The sequence below is a fragment of the Pelophylax lessonae genome (genome assembly GCF_965119305.1).
Source record: "Pelophylax lessonae genome assembly, chromosome: 6".
Taxonomy (NCBI): domain Eukaryota; kingdom Metazoa; phylum Chordata; class Amphibia; order Anura; family Ranidae; genus Pelophylax; species Pelophylax lessonae.
The window spans coordinates 235,611,986-235,633,358 of record NC_138773.1 but is presented as its reverse complement, the minus strand read 5'-3'; the positions used below and the strand labels follow the sequence as shown (position 1 = coordinate 235,633,358).

At 42.4% G+C, this 21,373-nt stretch overlaps 1 protein-coding gene across 2 annotated transcripts in view; it reads left to right on the top strand.

Annotated features, from left to right (window-relative positions):
- Positions 1-21,373, top strand: part of ITPRID2 (ITPR interacting domain containing 2) — a 198,400-nt gene that overhangs the window by 158,416 nt on the left and 18,611 nt on the right. For both annotated transcript variants that reach the window (XM_082260381.1, XM_082260382.1), the window contains 6 exons: positions 222-310; positions 2,206-3,408; positions 12,107-12,187; positions 12,280-12,407; positions 15,529-15,679; positions 16,978-17,046. In XM_082260381.1, the coding sequence (XP_082116507.1) occupies positions 222-310; positions 2,206-3,408; positions 12,107-12,187; positions 12,280-12,407; positions 15,529-15,679; positions 16,978-17,046 (1,721 nt within the window). The remainder of the gene's footprint in view (positions 1-221; positions 311-2,205; positions 3,409-12,106; positions 12,188-12,279; positions 12,408-15,528; positions 15,680-16,977; positions 17,047-21,373) is intronic.

Sequence of the window (21,373 nt, the reverse complement as noted above, 5' to 3'; positions counted from 1 at the left end):
TTGAAGAGTTCCAGACTATTCCACACCTTGGGTCCTGCAAGAAAGAGATGTGTAAATTTGAGTGTTGCGTGTAATATACCTAAGTTCCCTCCACCTCCCAGTGGTGGTGTTTTTTTTTTTTTGGACTACTTTAAAGAGCATGGTATTGATAATAGTAATTGTTTATATCCTGAACATAAAGCGTTTCTGATGCCTCAGATGATTCCTTTATAATTTTACAGATAATCTGCTAAGAACTGCAAGTCAGCATTCTGATAGCAGTGGCTTTGCTGAAGACACATCGGGCGACTGCCTAACAAATTCTCTTCTGGTAAGTAGTTAATACAAATGTGGTACAAATGTCAAAAGAAAAAAAAAATGACAGTAAATTATTGTAAGGTGGAGACTGAAATTCTCAGCAGAGATTTCCATTCGCTTTAGAGCATCTGAAAGAAATGTATTCTTTGTAACTTATTGCATTCTGATCCTTACAGTTCAATAAGGTAGATCCAGGTATCCTTTCTGGAAAAGCAGGGCAAGACTATGTTATACACCAGCAGTATGTGCTAGATGTTGAACAGCACTGAAAGCACCTTTAAGGATGTGTGCTTGATTAGGAACAGGAAGTTAGAGGAAATTCCCTCAAATTAACCACTTCAGCCCTGGAAGGTTTTACCCCCTTAACGACCAGGCCATTTTTTGCGATTCGATACTGCGTTGCTATAACTGACAATTGCGCGGTCGTGCAATGCCGTACCCAAATATTATTGATGTCCTCCCCCCCCCCCCCCCACAAATAGAGCTTTATTTTGGTGGTATTTGATCACCTCTGCAATTTTTCGTTTTTGCCCTGTAAACCAAAAAAGCATACATTTTGAAAAAACACCAATATTTTCTACGTTCTGCTATAAAACATTTCCAATAATTTTTTTTTTTTTTTTTTTAAGTCTAAATTTTTTTTATCAGTTTAGGCCAATTTGTGTTCTGCTACATATTTTTGGTACAAAAAATCCCAAAAAGCGTATCATAAATCCCAAAAAGCGTATAATAAATCCCAAAAAGCGTGTAATAATTGGTTTTCGCAAAAGTTATAGCGTTTACAAACTACGGGATAGATTTATGGATTTTTTTTTTTTTTAAATGACTAATGTCGACGATTAGCGATTTTTATCGCAACTGCGACATTGCGGCGGACAAATCTGACACTAAGTGACACTTTTTGGGGACCAGTGACATTAATAGTGATCAGTGCTAAATAATATACTGTATAAATGACACTGGCAGGGAAGGGGTTAACACTGGGTGATCAAGAGGTTAAAAGTGTTCCCTAGATGTGCTTACTAACTGTGTGGGGGATGGATTGAACAGAGGCAGGGAGAGATCAGGGATTCAGCTTAGCTGAATCACATGATCTTTCACTGCCTCTCTGACAGGAGAGCCGTCTTGCATTGTTTACATACCAGCCGGCTCTCCTGTCAGTTTTGCTGAAGATCGCGGGAGGCCGGCGGCGATTGAGCCTGCTCCTCCCGTGGTCTGCCTCCCGCTGTGCCAAAACCGCGTACACCTAATCACGTAGATCTACGTAATTATGCGTAGACGAGCCACCCTGCCGCAGTGAATCTGCGTGGGGCGGTCGGCAAGTGGTTAAGGGAAGATTTCCCCTCTATTACTTTTCTGCGGACAACCCAAAATTTGGGATTTTCCTTTACTTTCAATGATAATGGTAAATTGGACAAATGGAGAAGATTACTGTCCCTAACAGGGCACAGACAGCAATAAAAACTGACATTTGTTCTAATCCTTCTCCACTCTATCCAAAACTATAGGTTTTGCCTTTCATTATATTTTAATTGATCTTTCTGGATGTCTTTTTTTTCTTTAAATATTACTATAAAAAAAAAAATATATATATATATTTACTTAACAAATACCTATTACACAGTGCTTTCACAGTAAGCAGTGAAACATGTATAGCAAACCCTGCTCTAAAATCTAATCATCCTAAAGCAATTCTACAGTCACTCACAGACATACAGCAGTTCTTAAAATAAGAATTAATCAATTAACCCAAGTGATGACCAAATTAGATGATCAAAGACCCATCCCTTTGAGGAAAGAAGGTCACGGAGTATTGTTTTTCTGCCAATTCATGAAATCATTTTCTATATAGATTACTTCCTTGTGTACTAGATGTTCCATCTTCAATCTTATATTTTGGTTTAACAGGTTCAAGACTCTTTGCAAGCAATGGGAAGTAGTGCTGACAGCTGTGATAGTGAAACAACAGTAACTTCTGTAGGAGAGGACCTAAGGACCCCACTTGCATTTGATCAGAGGGAATCCATTGACTTAGAAGATGATGAAGATTTCTTAACTCCTGTTGACCGAAAATCATTTTTTGATGAGAAAGAAATAGGCAAGCAACTCCTACAGGCCAATGCACCAGGATGCAGCCAAAATGAGGTGTGCACGACCAACAAGGACCTCAGCTCTGCTGTGGATAATACTGAGGACATAAGTGAGGAAGTTTCTGAATTACAGCAGGACTGTACAGCAGATAGCGAGTTGGAAACACACAGTGATTATGAAGCTATATCTTACACCACTCACCATATATCAGAAACCTTGGATAGTTTCTCTGATCACGACTGCTATCTTGGGTTTAGTAGAACGGATTCAAGTTCTGTGGATCGTGTTAATACTGCGCTACAGAGGGCTCAAAAGAAACAGTTTGGTTCTTCTGAGACAGTGGGGGCAAGGCCTGGGCGTAGCAGGGTCTCTTCAAAGGACCTGCTGAGGCGGAAGAACAAGTTATCAAGCTCTGGATACCCATTGAGGAGGACTCAGTCTTTACCTTCTGCAATTTTAAGTCCTGTGAAAGTGGTATCCAAAGTGAATATCGTCTTAAATTCTGGCAGAGCAACTGTGTGTAGCCCTCCATCATTTTCTTACAAGTATACCCCAGAAGAAGATGAATCCTTGGAACAAATAGAAGAAGTAGAAACATCCCCTAAATCTATGGCATGCAGACCCCCAGTATTGGATACCAAGGAGACCCAGAGAAGTAACCAGGGACACGTATCAGAAGATCAACTTAACAGATCACAATCCTGCTCAGTACATGTTCCATCACATAGGTCTCATTCCTCCTGTTCTCTCCACTCCCTGCAATCTGACTGGCATGAACGACCGCTATGTGAACATTCTAGAGCATGGAGCACACATAGCGTTCCTAACTTTTCTGGTGCTACATGTGGTTCAGCAATGTCCCCATATTCCTGTCCATTTAATCAGAGGTTCGCATATGGATCACTTCACAGATCCTGTTCTGGGTGTGCTTTGCCTTTAAACTCACCACCTTCCACTACTGAAATGCAGCTACGTCGGGTCCTACATGACATCAGGAGTTCGCTGCAAAATCTTTCACAGGTAATTGAGAGTTGTCGGTAATACTTGACAATCTGTAAAACAGGATCGGTCTTGGAAAAAGAAGCCAAATAAAAATCCAATTCCTTAAAATGTATTTTAGGTTCTAGTTTTGGTTTCAGTGGTGAGGTGTTAGGTGGAAATAAACGTAATAGGTGTCCTGTGCCCCCACTGAAGAGCTTCACACTTCAAAAAGGAGGCCTCAATATCCAAAATTTTGAGATGTCACTTAACAAATATAGGGGAAATCTTTCACTGGGGACGCCTGTCCTATGACAAGTAACAATGGATAGTCCACTTGCTTCCTCTTGTTTCTACAGGACAGGAAGTTAAGGGAAACCTCCCCAGTGGGAAACCGATAACAAAAAGCATGACAGGATTGTAACTATTCCCTGCTTCTTGTAAAAAGAGAGGCTTGGTGGGTAGCTTACTATTTTTTGTTTTATACCTACCTGAGCCCCATCCCGATACAGCGATGTGCATGAGAGCAGCAGCTCTCCTGGCTCTGTCCCTCCCCACAAGGCAGATTGATGGCAGCGGGAGCCATTTACTCCTGCTGCTGTCAATTAAACTCTGTGATGAGGGAGCTGGGGGTGGGGCCATGACCCACTGTCTGTGTCTATGGACGCAGGCAGCAGGGCTCGGAAGCAAGCCTGCATCAGTGCCCCCAGAGAAAGCAGCTTACTGTGGGGGCACTGAATGAAGAGGAGGAGCCAGGAGCGCAACCAGGGGACCTTTGAAGAGGAGGATCGGGCTGCTCTGTGCAAAACCACACAGCAGGTAAGTATAACATGTTTATTTTAGTAAAAAAATAAAACAATGCTTTACAGACACTTTAAGTGGTTCTAAAGGCAGAAGGTTTTTTTTTTTTATTTTAATGCATTCAATGCATTAAGATAAAAAAAACCTTCTGTGTTCATCAGCCCCCTAATACTTACCTGAGCCCCATCTCTATACACCGATGTTGCACGAGCGCATCGGCTGTCCGGGACTCTCCTTCCTGATTGGCTGAAACACCGCAATGGGTGCCATTGGCTCATGCTGCTGTTAATCAAAGTAAGTGAGCCAATGAGGAAAGAGAGGGGACGGGGCAGAGCCACAGTTCCTTGTCTTGATGGACACACAGGGCAGCGGCTTTGTTCGGGAGCTCCCATAGCAAGCTGCTTGCTGTGGGGGCACTCGTCAGGAGGGAGTGGCCAGGAGCGCCGGCAGGGGACCCAAGAAGAGGAGGATCTGGGCAGCTCTGTGCCAAACCACTGCACAGAGCAGGCAAGTATAACATGTTTGTTATTTTTAAACAAAAACAAAATGAGACTTTAATATTAATTTAAGCAGTCTTTTACACCGCCTTTCTTTCTTTACCTTCTGCCCAGGATTCTTAGTTGGTTTTCTTTCGTAATGCTCATAAATGTACACGTAAACATGACATTTTAGGCCTGAAATTACTCAACACAGAGACCCTTTAAAATAATAAAATGGTGGTATTTGCAATTTTTATGACATTCCATAATTACGCTGTTGTTTATCAAATGTATGCTAAAAAAATACACTCAAATAATTACAGCGCACCCAAACACAAGATTTAAGAGCAGGTTCACACTGAGGCATTCACATAATGGAAGTCTATGCAAGTCGCTCCGAGGTCGCCCCAAAGTAGTACAGGACCCTTTTTCTAAGTCGGAGCGACTTGTGTCGCTCCTATTAGAACGGGTCCTTTGCTAATCAATGGCGAGCGACCGAGCGCGACTTGTCAGGCTGACAAGTTGCCTGACAAGTCGCGCTAGTCTGAATGAGGTCTAAAAGATGAGGTTGTGTTGAGTAAATACCAAATAGGTCTAGTTTCAAAATTTAATGAGCTCAAAAAAACACAAATTGTATGTGTTCTAATGGTCTTAAAGCCATTATAGCTCATCAGTTCAAAGTAACAGTGAATGAAGGTCCTAAAACTATTGCTTTTACTTCGGTGTGCACGACTTTGCCTAATATGCGGTATAATCTTTGTTTTCATAGTTTGTGCACCCGATGTATGCGTTGGCAATTGTATGTACTGTACATGGAGATTTCTGGGTATTAGTGTTTTCCCCAGCTAAAACAGTGGGCTTACATAGCTGTAAATCCAGAAGTGCTCACAGCTGAGCGCTTCTAACCATATACTTTACAAGGTTAATCGTCAAAAAGATGTTTGCGGATTTCCTGTCGCTGTCCATTTTGGCAACCACCACGGAGCCAAAGACACTTGTTAGCATTTTTACACACAAGTATAAGTGATCAGGAGGCTTATCACTTCTACTACATAGCCAGGAGTAAAAAATGTAAACAAATTCCTGGCTGCTATAGTTCATAGCCCAGTCCAAGCTCCACGGTGAGTGACTACTAAATTAAACTAGGTGGCTTCTCCTGATTCAGAGCAACAGGGATTGGGGGAAAAGTGTATGTGCTCTGCCTGCCTGGTGGAAAGGGGGCTGGCTTGGGCAAAGCACAGATTCTATACCTGTAGGGTTCAGAACTATATCCTAACAATACTTAACCAATCTTCAACCACTTCCTGACATGACATCCTGGTCTTTGAGTGGAGATATCTGAATGATGTCTGCAGCTGCAGGCATCATTAAGATATCCTATTTTGCAACCGGTGATTCCCTGCACCGTAAGAACAATTATAGTGGCAGTTAAGCCGCTTAATCGTTCTTACAGGCAGAGGGGAGGGAATGTCGGGCGAGCCGGAGAAGGAATCCGCTACTGGCGGAAGTTCACCATAGAGAATACCGTGGACCAGATGATGGTCCCTGGCAGTCTCTGACTCTCGGAGGCCCGGGCGCGACGTTATGACATCACATCCAGGCTGGCAGTTGTAAATACTGCCGTGGCTCGGCTGTTAAAACTGAGATCGGATTTTTTTTTTCCATCTCTGTCTTTCCAGCCTAGAGGAGAGATGTGGGATCTTGTATATCCCACATCGTTCCATAAAGACAGGACCTGTCGTGCCCTATTCCTATTACAAGGGATGTTTACATTCTTTGTAAGAAGTATACAAATGATCAGAAATGATCAGAAAAAAGAAAATGTAAAGGAAAAGTGTAAAAAATAAAAAAATTCCATGCAGAGGTGAACGCATATATGTACGTCGCGCCCACATATGTATGGCGTTTAAACCACACGTGAGGTATCGCGCACACTCTAAACTTGTGACCTGTAAAAAATGTTTAAAGCATCGCCAATGGAGATTTTTAAGTACCAAAGTTTGACGCCATTCCACGAGTGTGCGCAATTTTAAAGTGTGACATGTTGGGTCTCTATTTACTTGGTGTAACATCATCTTTCACATTATACAAAAAAATTGACAACTTTAATGTTTTTTTTTTTTTAATTCATAAAACAGTTGTATAACCCCAAAAAAATGCGTTTGAAAAAATTGCTGTGCAAATACCGTGTGACATAAAAATTTGCAACGACCACCATTTTATTCCCTAGGGTCTCTGCTAAAAAAAAACATATATAATGTTTGGGGGCTCTGAGTAATTTTGCTAGCAAAAAAAAAAAAAGATTTTTACATGTAGAAGAGGAGTGCCAGAATAGGCCTGGTATGGAAGTGGTTAAACAGAACTTCTTAACTGTAACTCCCTTTATCACAATAAACAGTATTCGAATGACAAAAGTCATATTATCATGCCAATGATAACTGCAACATTACCTTAAAAAAATATCTGCTTTGAGCGGTGTGCCGCAGATCCCAGTTGTGACCTACAACAAAAATGACTGGTGCCGTTCAAAGCTCCACCACTGATAATGATTAAACTCTGGGGGTGGAGTAAAATGTGTTGGGGGGGAGTGGCCTGGTTGGAGCCCAGACTAAGGGCTCTTTCACACGGTCCGCTCCGTAGGCGGATCCGTGTTGCTCAGCAGGGATCGATCCGCGATCCCTGCTGAGCCGGGCGGATGACAGCTCCGTCTCCTCTTGCAGAGCGGAGAGGGAGGTGTCTCAGCACCCGCTGCCCTCTATGGGGGATCGGATGAGAGCGGACCGCTTGTCCGCTCTCGTCAGATCCGCTCCGCTCCGATTACTGAACGGATGGAAAAATAGGGTTTCCATCCGTCCAGATTTCACGCACAGGATCGGATGCGGATGGCAGCGGGTGTCAGCGGAGGTGTCTCCGCTGACACCCGCTGCCCCATAGATCTGCATGGAGGATCCGATCAGATCCGCCTAAAAAACTGACAGGCGGATCTGATCGGACCGCCCGTGTGAAAGAGCCCTAAGGCTGTCATACACCTCGGGGTTTTGCTGTGATGTGCGACTTTTAGGACTTCCTTTCCCTTCTAGATTTAAATTGCATTCAGGACAAGTACATGTAATGGAACAGTTGAGTGTTTTTATTCCTTTTTTTTTTTTGCAACAGGTTAACTGTAGTTTTATTGGGTATTTTATATCCAGTTTCTCTACATTAGGTTCAGCTTTCACCTAAATAGGAGGGTATCACATCTTTAGATAGCTTGCCGAGAAAATCAGACAAGTGTCTCCTCTTTTATTTGCACTTACAGTAGTCATCTGCATTGAGTTCCATCAAGTTAAATTGAATCATCTGTAAAGCCAAATAATAAAAAAATAATAAATAAAAAAAATTAAAGCATGGTTATTTTAAGATATTTGATCAAATCAAATATAAAGCACATGGCAAACGTTGTAAAGAGGAAGTGATAAACGTCTAGGACAAGTGAGCCACACTGCATGATGTGTGGTAATTAGCACAGCAACTAAACATAATATTTTCTCTTTATTTCAAACCGGTTCTTCCAGTTTTTAAAAGTTTAGGTATAGTACCATTAAGAGATTACAGATCATGCAAGGCTTAATTAAAGTGCATTTTTTTTTCACTATGACGGAACCCACAATTGATGAAAATGTTTAGATTTTTTTTTTTTTTTTAAATCTAATCAGTTGTTATGAGAATATTTAGCTCTCTCATTTGTAGTATCCCTTCCTTCCAACAGCCATACAGATTACACACTCCGCTGCCAATTTTATGGTCTCTGAGACCACACACATGGTAGAAGCACACAAGCATGCTATAGTTAGTACTTCCCATCATTGCCTCTTCAGTCCATCTAAATATACATGTTTCTCTTTCTAACATTACAAGCTATCAATATGCACATGTCTTTATGAAAGTACATTACCAGGTCAAAAGTCAGGTGATTATTTTGACACACTGAGGTTGGTTTACTTAAACTAAAGTGTTCAAAATCTGGTGCATGGTAACCAATCGGCTTCTAACTTCAGCTTGTTCAATTAAGCAATGACCAAAAATGAAATAGAAGCGGATTATTTTTTATGCAGAGCTGTACCAGATTTTGCACACTCCAGTTTTAGTAAATGCAAGGTTTAAAAACTGGCGCAAAAAATTCTCCTTACAGTTTTAATAAATAAAACCCATTATGTTTTTATCATATAAAAAAAAATGGAAGCAGATTGCACTCCTCCACCCGTGTGATGGGCATAGTTGTCCTTATTTAGATTAAAGGAGAAGTATAGCCAAAGAAATTTTGGCTATGCTTCTCCTGGGGATCACAGGAATGCAGTTCATTCTACACTTCTGTAAACTGTTTTAAACTGACAGCAAGCTAAAGCACACGGTTGGCTGACGTCACTCAGGTGGTCCAAGCTGGAAAAAAAGCAGCAGCTGGCTCAGCCTCTCAGCGAGCCGTTCCCACCCCCTCCACAGCCCAGTGCTCCAGTGAGCGCTGGAGGGGCAGAGCAGAGAGCTGGTGAGCTGACAGTCATCGGCTCTCTGCAGGCTGAGTACCGAGTGCTTGAGTGATCAGCGGTTTTTGATCGCTCAGGTCTTGGTCTTAGACAGCTGCAACTGGGATCAGGCAAGTATGATTTTTTTTTTTTTTTTTTTTAAAACTCAAACTTCTCTTCTAATGCTGCAGGGATTTTGCTCAGTTAAAGGTAAGTTAAGGAAGCTATTCTGTTTTTATTTGCTAACAGGCGTTTTGTCATGACACAGATTTGACATTGTTCTTAAGTGTAAAAAGTAAGTGTGGTCAGGCTATGCATTGTTTGATTTTTACATATTATTACCAAGAAGTAAATGGACTTTAAAGGATAATAAGTCCACCCTAACACTAAAATCATGGCATCTATAGACCTCCACGATCTAACCCTAACCTATCTAGCCCTGTAAAGAAGAAATCCATATACCGGTACTTACCTTTTTTGAAGCCTATCCGTCCCGACCCCACGCTGAGCTGGTAGCCGCAGCTTCGCTGTGGAGGAGGGTGCAAAAGACACAGCCGACAACGTAAGCCCCATAGTAAGTCTATGGGAGACGTCACATCCCATTCAGTTCACAGCCATTGTCGTGTCCTCTGCAGAGCTTCCGCCACTGGAGGTCGGATCGGCTTAAATAAAGTTAAGTATACAGATTTCTTCTTTACAGGGCTAGATAGCGTTAGAACGTGGAGATCTAAAGATGCAAGGATTTTAGTTTTAGGATGGACTTATCCTTTAAATAACCCATCAGTTACCTCTGTAGCTACGAACACTGTCAAGCAATAAATACTCATTGCTGAAGTCATTCAATTAATTTATCCAGCAGCTGATCTCACGCTGCCCCCCTTTCCTTTTGGCAGCCTTCAAATGTAAACACAGAACAGGAAATCTGCAAGGGGAAGCAGACTGAATTGAGTTGCTGAAAGAATAACTTGAACCCGGATTCATTATATTATAACACCTGAAATGACAAAATATTGTGCTGATTGAAAAAACACACAAAACTCATTGCACTTGTGGTGCTATTCATTGTTAATGCCACCCCAAATGCACCAGGAAACAGTTTTGCTTGCTTAGAAAAACCATTGAAACTTCATGAGCTTGTTTGCCACATTTGTCATGGGTAGGGCAACCATTTGAAATGAATGGACTACCCTACATGTGGAAAAATGTACATTTGTGTGACACCTGACATCCTACTACAGTAGTGTGATTTGGGGCTTAATGATTTCAGTGCTTCTGTTTTGATATTTGAAGATAAATTGCTCCAAAAGTTCTGCAGCTACAGAGGTCAGTGAGGGCTTGTTTTGAAGCTCATTTAGGGCTCATTTACATCATCCATTAACGCGTGCATAATGCGGTGTGTTGCGTATTTTGTAATGTTTTGGTGAGCATTTTATGTGCGTTGTATGTTTTTTTTGCCTTGCAGTGCATTATATTTAGGCGCGTTTGTGTGCATTTGAGGGTGTAGCGCTGCTCTAAAAAAAGTAGTGTGGCAAGCTTTTTTTTTTTTTTTTTTTTTTTTTTTTTTCAGCGCTGGGCAAATGCAACACAAAGCAAAGCTCTGATGTTGTGAACTGCATTATTTTTGGGTTGCCATGCATTGAGATTGAGTGCAAAAATGCATCCCAACGCATCTGGTGTAAATCTTTACTGGTTTTTAACCTCTTCCTGACAGTCGTACGCATGTATGCGGCCTCTCAGCAGGTGGGCTTTAACGCAGGGAGGCTGCAAATATGCGGCCCTATTTAAACATCCTTCTGTGCTGGGAGCATGTGCCCTGAGCTCCCAGCACAGAGATATGCAGGTATCGGAAAGCTCCCGAAGCATACTTGTGATCAGGAACTTTCCAATTATGTGACAGCCAATCACATCGGTCACATGATGGAAATGCTCGCCTCCCGGCAATTAAAACCTCCCAACGGACTGGGAAGCGGCAGCAGGAAGGGGTTAAAACTAGGGATGCACCGAAATGAAATTCTTGGCCGAAGCCGAATAATAATGAAATGCTTGGCCGAAGGCTGAATACCGAACGCGGTGTTTCGCATTTTTTCCATTTATTTTGCCAATTTTTAGGGGGCACGCTGATGGGCACATTTTATGTTAGGGGGCACTCTGATGGGCAAAACAAAACATTTAAATCAGCGTTGCTCTTAACATAAAATATGCCCATTAGCGTGCCCCTTAAAATAAAATATGCCCATCAGAGTGCCCCTTAACATAAAATATGCTCATCAGCATGTCCCTTAGCATAAAATAAGGGGCACGCTGATAGCCACATTTTATGTCAAGGGAGCACTCTGTTGGGCACATTTTTTTTCTTTTTTTTTTTTTTTTTAAGGGGCACTTTATAGGGCACTCTAATGTAATGAGCATGTCAAGTGGCAACAACATATGGCAGTCTGCACACTAATGCTTGTGCAGCTGCCAGCTACCGTATTCTCCCCCAAATGTGCTCAGCTCCATATCACATACCTGAACTGCAGCCAGAGCCAAAAGCCGCGAACAGGGGGGCGGGGCGTGGACCTAGTGTGAAGGAGCCGCAGTCAGGAGCAGGGGGCGGGACGCGGGCGTGACGTCACACCCCCTAATGAGGAAGGTGAGCGGTCAGGGCGGAAGCTGACATTGTTCGGCTCAAAATTATTCGGCCTTTTGACTTATTCGGCCAAACACCGAAAGTGCTTTTTTCTCTATTTTCGGCCGAATAATGTTCGGCCGCCGAATATTCGGTGCATCCCTAGTTAAAACATGTAAATACTTTAACCTGCCTGATTTTGTACCTAAAGGCTTGCCCTTGTTTGACACTTATGTTTGGAATGTCTTTGGAAATATGCAATTTATTATATTTTTTTTTACCTAAACTCTTTCCAAAAGCAACCCCATTAGCAAATTCCCTACTAATATGTGTTGGATATCTTTCTTTCATAGCATCCAGTAATGCGAGGAAATGACATGGCTTCTTCTGGCATGTACAATGCCCCACGGTCATCCATGTTATCCCTTTATGAAGTAAGTTTTTTGTAGAAGATGTATGGGAAGTGGTTGTATAGCACTTAATGCTAGTTAAAGATCCCTATTTCTATCTGTTTTTTTGTTCTTAGAATACTTTCCAGGAACTTCAGATAATGAGAAGAAGTTTAAATCTCTTCCGGGCACAAATGATGGACTTGGAATTAAATATGTTACGGCAGCAGACTATGGTTTATCAGCATTTGTCCGAAGATGAAAGGTGAGCTTATCTTTGTCCTGGAACTCAAGATATTTAGGGGGATCCTATTAAGAAATGTTGGAAATAGAAACTATGCATGACACAAACGCTGCAATTATGTCAACCTTTTTGACACCTTCTTGTAAAAACTTTGCCTAAAAAGGAAAGAAAATGTTACAACTGGTATAAGTAACTTCTCTTACATACAGTATTTAATACAGCTGGATCTCAAAGGGTTATGCAAGTGGTATTCAGTCATTTAAAGGCAAAGTCTTTTAAACCATAATGGTTCAACATTGAGTGGAAAGTCCATCGAAATGCTACCTTGAGAGGGGAAAATCAAACTCTCTCAGCAGCTGTCCAAACCTAAAAAGCTTTGTTGCCTATATTAATGATCCAGTGTAAAAAAAGCAGACAGTCATGGCCTCCCTATAACTTGTGTGCAATAACTTTTTTCAGGTTTGGCCTTCTGGTGCAGTTTTTTGTGTAGCTCTTCTATCTCTTTAGGTAACATTCTTTTGTGAATGCCTCCCTCTTGTGGTCAGAAATCGAAGCTGTACCTTTTAGGATTTGACTTTGGGCAAGGTCTAAATTTTCAAATGGGACACAACATATTACATCTTGATGATTTAGTGTACATATGTAACCTATTTCAAAATATCTGACTCTCACAATGGTGCAGGGGCTTTAAATCCCAGAAACATTTTGTAAGTTCCTTCATAAATAACCAGCACTGTGTTTAGTGTTTGCAGACGCTAGTAGTTTTATCTGATAAATCTTAACTGTAGCCATTAAAGCAAAGTTAGCAGCAAGTGACTGCAACAGCTGCTGTTACCTAAAGTGGTATTAAACCCAAATGCAAACATTTAATATATTGCAGTTTATTAATTCTCCGATATGGTGGTTGCATTAGATTTCATTTTTCCTTTATCTTCACCTGGTAATCTGGCCAGTAAGTCTGTTTTCAAAAGAACCTGCTCTTTTGTGTATTTAGCAGTTACAGGAATGAGACAAACCATTTACCACTGACATGGGTGCTTACAATGGTCAGCTTTTATGTAAAACCTTTATCCCAAAAGGAAAAAAACAGTTGCTATCATTGCATATTAAAGCGGAGTTCCACCCAAAAGTGGAACTTCCGCTCATTTGTTTCCTCCCCCCTCCGGTGCCACATTTGGCACCTTTCGGGGCGGGGGGGGGGTACCTGTTTTTGACAGGTACTCTTCCCCTCATGGGATACGGCACTGTGGCGCTTTCCCTCAGATATTTGGTCCCCTCCTCCATCCCCCGCCGCCGAGCCAAAAGGAATGCGGAGCGCACTTCGCACACGCTCAGTAGGGACCCGACCATGAAGCCAAAAGGTTTTACTGCCGGGTTCCCTTACAGACAATGGCGGCGGCAGCACCCGACAGCCGATGGAAATATTAACTGCGGTGCCGACATCGCTGGACTCCAGGACAGGCAAGTGTCCTAATATTAAAAGTCAGCAGCTACAGTATGTGTAGCTGCTGACTTTTAATTTTTGGAGGGGGGGGTGGAACTCTGCAGAACTCCGCTTTAAGTGTTGGATGAATTTAAGCTAGCAGATTTAGATACACTAACAAACTGAAGAACAACTTAACACTCTCCTTCCCCAAGATTAACTTTCCTGCTCTCCCAAAGGGCTCCTTCATCCAAATTGCAGGCTTCCCAATACAGGAGATGTGTTACTTGCCAGATCACCAGGTGAAAAAATAAAATGAATGCAGCCACCACATCCAACAATTGGTAAGCTGCAATGAGTTACATTTTTGGTTTTGGATTTAAACCAGCTTTAATAAGAGTCTTTGTTAGTGTATGCATTTCTGTTTGTGCCAGCCTTCAATCACCTGGATAGCACAGACCTTTAGCAGTGCCACTATTCTGGGGAAGGGATTTAGCTTGTATGTCAGTTTAGTTTCATGATCCTCTTTAGTATGTACTGGGAAAGGGAGGGCACAGCGGGCTTTCCAAACTGACATGCAAACACAATTTATTGGACAGATCATTTTCTAATAGTGCCAAAAGGGAGACTGTAAATATCCACCCCGCTAAATACTGGTCCACTCAAGAGAAAAGGCCCTTCAAAGTCTTCTAGGAAATCAACAATTCCAGGAGTGATGCTCTGCTTTGGTTTTTATACCCCTTGATGCGTTTTACCTTCTATTGGATATATATGTAATTTAAAACGAAGATACAATACTTGGATCCAGATTATTGGTGTTTTTGAGGACACTATAACCTAAATATTTTATTGTGCCAAACTATCTGGCTGCAAAGGTGGTACCACGGGCACTGCACTAGGAATGGGATTTAGGAAAACACGCTGTGCCCACTAAGTAACACTCAGTCGTCTGTAATTGTATTGCTGTGTATGGGAACTGGGGACATGTTGGTGGTTCCATTCTTTTAACTCACAGGGGCTTCTTCACACAGTAGCCACAGAAATTCCCTGCATCCCTAAGTGGGCTGTAATGAGGGAAAATGCAACTACTTTCAAAACACAAATCCTTGGAATTTCCAGTTAATACAGTCCATTAACATGTCTAGGTATCCGGTATTCATATATAACTTTGCTTTGGTGGTCACAGCTGTTCAAAAAAGAAAAAAAAATACTACTGATATGAAGGAAAGAAAATCGCTTGATTCCTTATCAATACATTCAGTGTTGATGGGGGAAAGGCTGTATTATGTGTTCTGCCAGCAGAAGGGTGCAGGGAGCATTCCCGAACAGCGGAATACAATGGTTACTGCTAGTGGCTACTGTAAGTAGAAAAGTATACCATGCTGGTTCTACCCAATCTGATCGATCTATCAACTTGGGTACAATCACCCTACCTATACATGGTTCGAAACTCAATCGTCCAAGATTTGAATAGTCTATGGCGTGTCTAGATTTTTTTCTTTATGGTCTTTTTTAAAATAAAAGAAGCCTGTTATGTATAGTAAACCATCATAAAATGGCATGTACATCACAAATATTGATTCCAAGATACTTCCTTGTTCAGTTGTGTGGCGGCCCCTGGAATTTAATGTCTTGCAGTAAATTGAACTGTCATGCAACAGACTTTGATGGAGTTTCAGAATGAAAACCCCGATTTTTAGGTGCACTTTCCTATTTCAGGTATGAGGCTGATCAGCTGCAGGGACTGAGGAACTCTGTACGAATGGAACTGCAGGAGTTGGAACTTCAGCTGGATGAGCGATTGATGACTCTTGAGGAGCAACTGCGTAATTACCACATCTCTTCTCCTTTCCAACGACAAGCAGCTATGGTAAGATTTTGTTTTAACCACCTCCAAGCCTGTTCTGACACTTTGCTCCTACATGTAAAAATCTACTTTTATTTTTTTTGCTAGAAAATTACTTAAAACCCCCAAACATTTATTTATTTATATATATATATATATATATATATATATATATATATATATATATATTTTAGCAGTTGTGTTGCAATTTTTTTTTATGTCACACGATATTTGCGCAGCGGTTTTTCAAACGCAGCTTTTTGGGAAAAACACATTTACCAATAAAAAAATAAAATAACAGTAAAGTTAGCCCAATTTTCTTTGTATAATGTGAACGAAGACATTACGTCAAATAAATAGATACTGAACATGTCACGCTTTAAAATTGCATCTACCCATGGAGTGGTGGCAAACTACGTTGCTTAAAACATGCCATAGGCGACACTTTAAACTCTTTTACAGGTTACCAGTTTAGAGTGGCACAGGAGGTCTGGTGCTAGAATTATTTGTCTCGCTCTGATGTTCGTGACAATATCTCACGTGTGGTGCGATCACCATTTACATATGCGTGCGGGAGTAACATATGCAAACGCATTTGCGTGTAAGCATGGCGGGACGGTGGCGCTTTCATTTTTTTTTCTTATTCGTTTGATACAAATTTTTTTTTTGTACATACTTTATTGCTATTACAAGGGATAAACCACATCCCTTGTGATAGCATTGGCCGTGACAGATCCTCTTTATTGAGAGATGTGGGGGTCTATTAGACCCCCACATCTCTCCTCTGGCCTCCCATGCAGCCGATCGGACCAAGATTGTTCCGAACGGCTGCTTCTCAGGCCGCTGGTGGCCAGGTAAACAAAGGGGTGGAACTGGAAGTGACGAATACTCGTGTCTCCTGGTTTTCAGGGTTACAGAGAGAGGGGAATGACGTCAGTTCCTCTCTCTCTCTCTCTCTGTCCCAGGCATCCATCGCATCCGACCGCATTGCTCCCGACTGCATTGCTCCCTGGGATCGGAGAGCCCGGGAGAAGCGGCGGCGGGAGGGGGTTGGGGCCCTCTTCCGCCACCCCCAGAAGTGATCGAGTGGTTAATAAGCCACTCGGCTCACTTCTGCCTTGTACAGAATCGCTGGCTGTAAATAATGGTACCGGGATGATGCCTTTAGGTTCAGACTTAATCCCAGTATAACCACTGAAACCCAAGGACATACAGGTACGTCATTGGGTGGGAAGTGGTTAAAGCTTCTATCTGATTAGTTAGAATGGAATGTGATTCAGGAATATGTATTGTGAGCCTTATTAAGTTTTTCTTCTGTTTAGGGTATGTATGGAGGAAGAGGAAGTACTGACAATCTGTTGTTCACCTCTCCCATGAATGTTCTAGACCCAGTAAGTTCAAACAATGTAAATTAACTTGTTTGTAGTCTGAAATCACAGAAGCATAATGCATGCAGTATATTTTTGCTTTTTATCAATTAAAAATACATTTACTAAAGACATTTCACACACATTACAGTTAGTTTGGCAAAGGTGTGGTATTTTATCTTTTGCCTGTTTGACTGGTTTGAAATTTGACCGGTTCAGCAGGGGCTGGCCAAATTTCGATCCAAGCATGGGCAAGCTGGTTGTACACAAGTCGTTCTATCGGTCAGCTTGTATACAACAAGCCTGTCTAGTTTTTTCTGAACGAACAATGCCGCTGGCTATACTCGGCTAACACTTATCATTGTTCTGTGCTGGCAGGAAAGGCTCTCTGCTGGCAGAATACAATAGTTCACTGCACGTAATTTCGGAAAAACAATGAATAAATTTCCCCCATCCACACATTTGCTGTGGATGACTACATTTTTTTTATTCATTTTTTTTTTTTTTTTTTCGTTTAACTCGCTGGTTGAATGGAGAAAAAATGAATCGTGTATGGCCTGCCTTACATTTTCATAAAAAGGACCAAGGTTATAACAAAGAATATTTGATAAAATATCAAATCCTATAGAACTGGTCTAATTGTATGAGGTTAGTGAAAGCTGCCCACCAGTCTGTGTGTCTCAGTGTTAAGCTAGCCATAGACAGTAAGGCCCAGCCATACATGGTGCAAATTTCTTTCCTGCAACAAAATTGCACGATTCCCCCATTAACACAGACCGTGTTCACTAGGGAATCAGCAATTTTGTTCTCCCAGGGGCTGGGGGAAGCCGCCTCCGCCTGGAGAAGACTGTGATAATTGCTAGTGGCTATAGAAGCCGCTAGCGAAAATCGCAAGATAATCCAGCAGGCTCGTTGTACCCAAGTTGATCGATCAACTTGGAGCATTCAGCCTGCCCAATAATGGTTCGAAGCATGGGTGCAGTGTTACATGACTGTGCAATTACCAGGTAAAATATATAAGCGCTAAATGGCAAAAAATTCCCTGTTCATGAAAGGGATGTAAAACCTTCCGGAACTGAGGTGGTTAACAGAAGCCATTAAAATGTTCTGCTAAGCACCATTAAAATCTAAACTAGGCACTTGGCATAATGCCTAATGCAATTTCAGAAAACCACCAAACTTCCTATGAATACCAAATGGTTTGTGAGGTTATCATGCCTTTTAAAGTGTATGTTACCCCAGAAAATTTAAGATCCAATATGTTTGTGTACAGATATAGTTCTTTCTAAATCTAGCCTCCTTAGGTTTTTATTGAAATCGTTGCTTAAAAATTTGTAGTGATTCTGCCAGTTCTCTTGTTTCATACTGACCATGCCAAGCATGGAAGCAGATCGTACTGGTGTGGTCATTCTGCATCTCTGACATCAGTGCTGGTATTTGTAGGTTGCCCATGGTCAGTTTTATGGTAACACCCTCCACCCAGTCCTGCTATTGATGGACAGTGTCTCCCAGCTGGAACCTTGCTGTCAAAACTGCAGGTGCATGCCTGTGTGACGTAAGCCCACCTGCCTGTCCACCGTGAGACACACATCTGACATTTTCTTTATCGTACATCACGGGACACAGAGCAGACATAATAATTACTATCTGGGTTATTCGTCACCTATAGGTGAATGGAAACTGGCAACCAAAAAGACAGGAAGTCCCTCTCTATATAACCCCTCTTATACAGGAAGTACCTCAGTTTTTTCGCCAGTGTCTTAGAGGTGATGGTCATGGTTGGAGAAGCTCTCCATATTTTTAAAGAAGAAGAAAAAAGTTTATGCTACAATCCCCGTTAAGATCTCTGGATCCAAGGGGATTGGAAATCCGATCTATCCGAAAGTGGAAGACTAAAAGGATGGTACCTGAGCCTCAGTAAAGGGAACAAAGGTATTGCCTGTAATGTGACCCTTTTGGGTGCTGGACCCTGGGATCTGGACCCTTGGTAAGACTAACTCCAAAGGCATTCTGGCAGGGTGCCCTACAGGTCCAAGGGAGTGGCCACAAAAATTAGGGGGGCCCAGTCCTTGAAGATCAACAAGGGACAGAACCCGCCGTGAGGGGGGAAGATTGGATTCTAGTTTATAGGCAGATTCCTGTGGCGGGAATGGTAAGTTAACTTTCATTATGGTGCACTGTTACCGTCTAAGAGATACAGGGTGCCGTGTTTTAGGTATCCTCTAGAGCAGTGGTCCTCAACTCCGGTCCTCAGGGCCCACTAACAGGCCAGATTTTAAGTATTACCTTGGGGGGAGATGCAGGCTAGAGTACTGCAATCACTGAGCAGCAAATGATATCACCTGGGATGTATTTCAGTTATCTTGCAAATCTGGCCTGTTAGTGGGCCCTGTAGACCAGGGTTGAGGACCACTGCACTAGAGGCAGTATGTGTATTCAGCTGTGACCAGTGTACCTTGGATGCTTGGATGCCTTTTCTGCTCTCAAACCCCCTGATGCTTGGCGGGCAGCAGGACTTTGAACATCCCGCCCACGCATCCGCTTGCCCTTTGTGGCTCAGGTTCCGGTGGCCATCCCTGCGGCAGGAGATTGAGTGCGCAAGTTCAACCTATTTACATGCATGAGCGTACACGTGGAGCCGAAAGGGGGCATGTCCGTGACATGTTGCCGTGCATGTGGCATGCGGACATGCACGTAGCACGTCGCACATGTGCAGTAAGGGGCAGAGATGGCGCGGCATTTGAGGAGTGTTCCTGGTGGGGTGAGCTTCTGTCTGAAGCTGCATGGGACACAGAGCAACTGCAGCTGGGTGCGTGAGTCACCTTGGGTGAATGTTTACAGGCACAGACAGGTTCTGTTACTTGGGGATAATAGTGCTGTGTGTGATAAGCTGTTACAACTTGGTACAAGCTTTGAGTACACTAAAGAGTACCTCATGTTTTCTTGTCTGGAGTGGTGGGGGGGGGGGGGGGGGGTTTACAGCGGGTAGGGGAACAAGTGTGCCGCTGTCAGGATCGGAAGATCCTAGTTGTGCATCCTCTGTGTTAACCTCCCCTGAGAGGCCAGGGGCTACTGGCCAATCTGAGCCATTATGGTTGTCGGGCATAAGGACGATTTGGCATCAGCTTTAGCCGGCCTTGAGGGACAAATTGCTGGCATGATTGCTTCAGTGTAACAAGGAGGGAGCAAACGTGATAGATCCCCCTCACCTGAGCCCCCCATTTTAGTTAAGGATTGGGCAGAGGATACCCTTCCAGCTCTATCCTGCGCAGAAGCCTCGGCAGGAGCCCCCCTTGTTTTAGTTAAGGATTGGGCAGAGGATGTGGAAGAAGTAGCTGTAAATGGCTTGGCAGAAGGCCAAGCAGAGGATTTCACTTCTGGGGAGTCAGGGTCTGAAATGGTCCGTTCTGGATTTAAATGACCTCCCTTAGAGATTTCTGAAGTCTTTTTCCTCATTAGGGTCATTAGGCCCTCCTCAAAACACTAAAGGCCCGTACATACGATAAGAAAATCTGTAGGGAAAATTCGTCCGACGACTGATCTGTCGATTTTCGGATTGTTGGTATGGTGCTTTCGACAGCCAACTCCGACTTTTCGGCTGACAAAATCCTGATGTGCAGGCTATAAAATTTTTGTCGTCCGTCAAAACAACGTCCGATTTTCGTCTCATTAGTAGAGATTTTGACGGAAAAAAATCTTAAGAGCAAGTCTAGGCATGCTCAGAGACGAAAGAACACATACAAAACAATCCAACACATGACATCACTTCTGAAGTAGAATTCTGTCGTACTGGAAAATTCGTATGAAAATAACCTCTTTCCACATCAGGCTAGCATGCCACAAAAAACGAACGACAGATCGTTCGATAAATCTATAACGCTCATCTCCTGAAGTTTCAAAACGCCCAACAAGCAAAATCCCTTTCATTTCAATAGCCCCTGTTCACATATGAGTGTTTTGCCACCTGAAGCAAAATGTCTGAAGCTCAAAAAAAGTACATGACCTTGTTTTTTAGCAGATTGCAAGTGTTTTTATTAGATGTCAATGCCTGCTTCCAAAAACCTGCAAAAAACGCCTGAAAAAACTAATGAAAAACACCCAAAAAACACACAAAAAAACGCCTAAAAATGATACGCTCAAGTGTGAATGGAGCCTTGCATCCGCTTTTAGAGCAGATATCCTATGCTGATTTGGGATCATCCTGATGAGATTTTTATTTTTCCCAAAAGGTTTTCTTTGTTGTATCCTATGGAGGAAAATGGAGTATGCCTACCGTGGATGCTGCTATTTCTTCTGTAAACAGAAATTTAACCTGTCCTGTAGATAATGCCCAGGTTTTTAAAGATCCAGC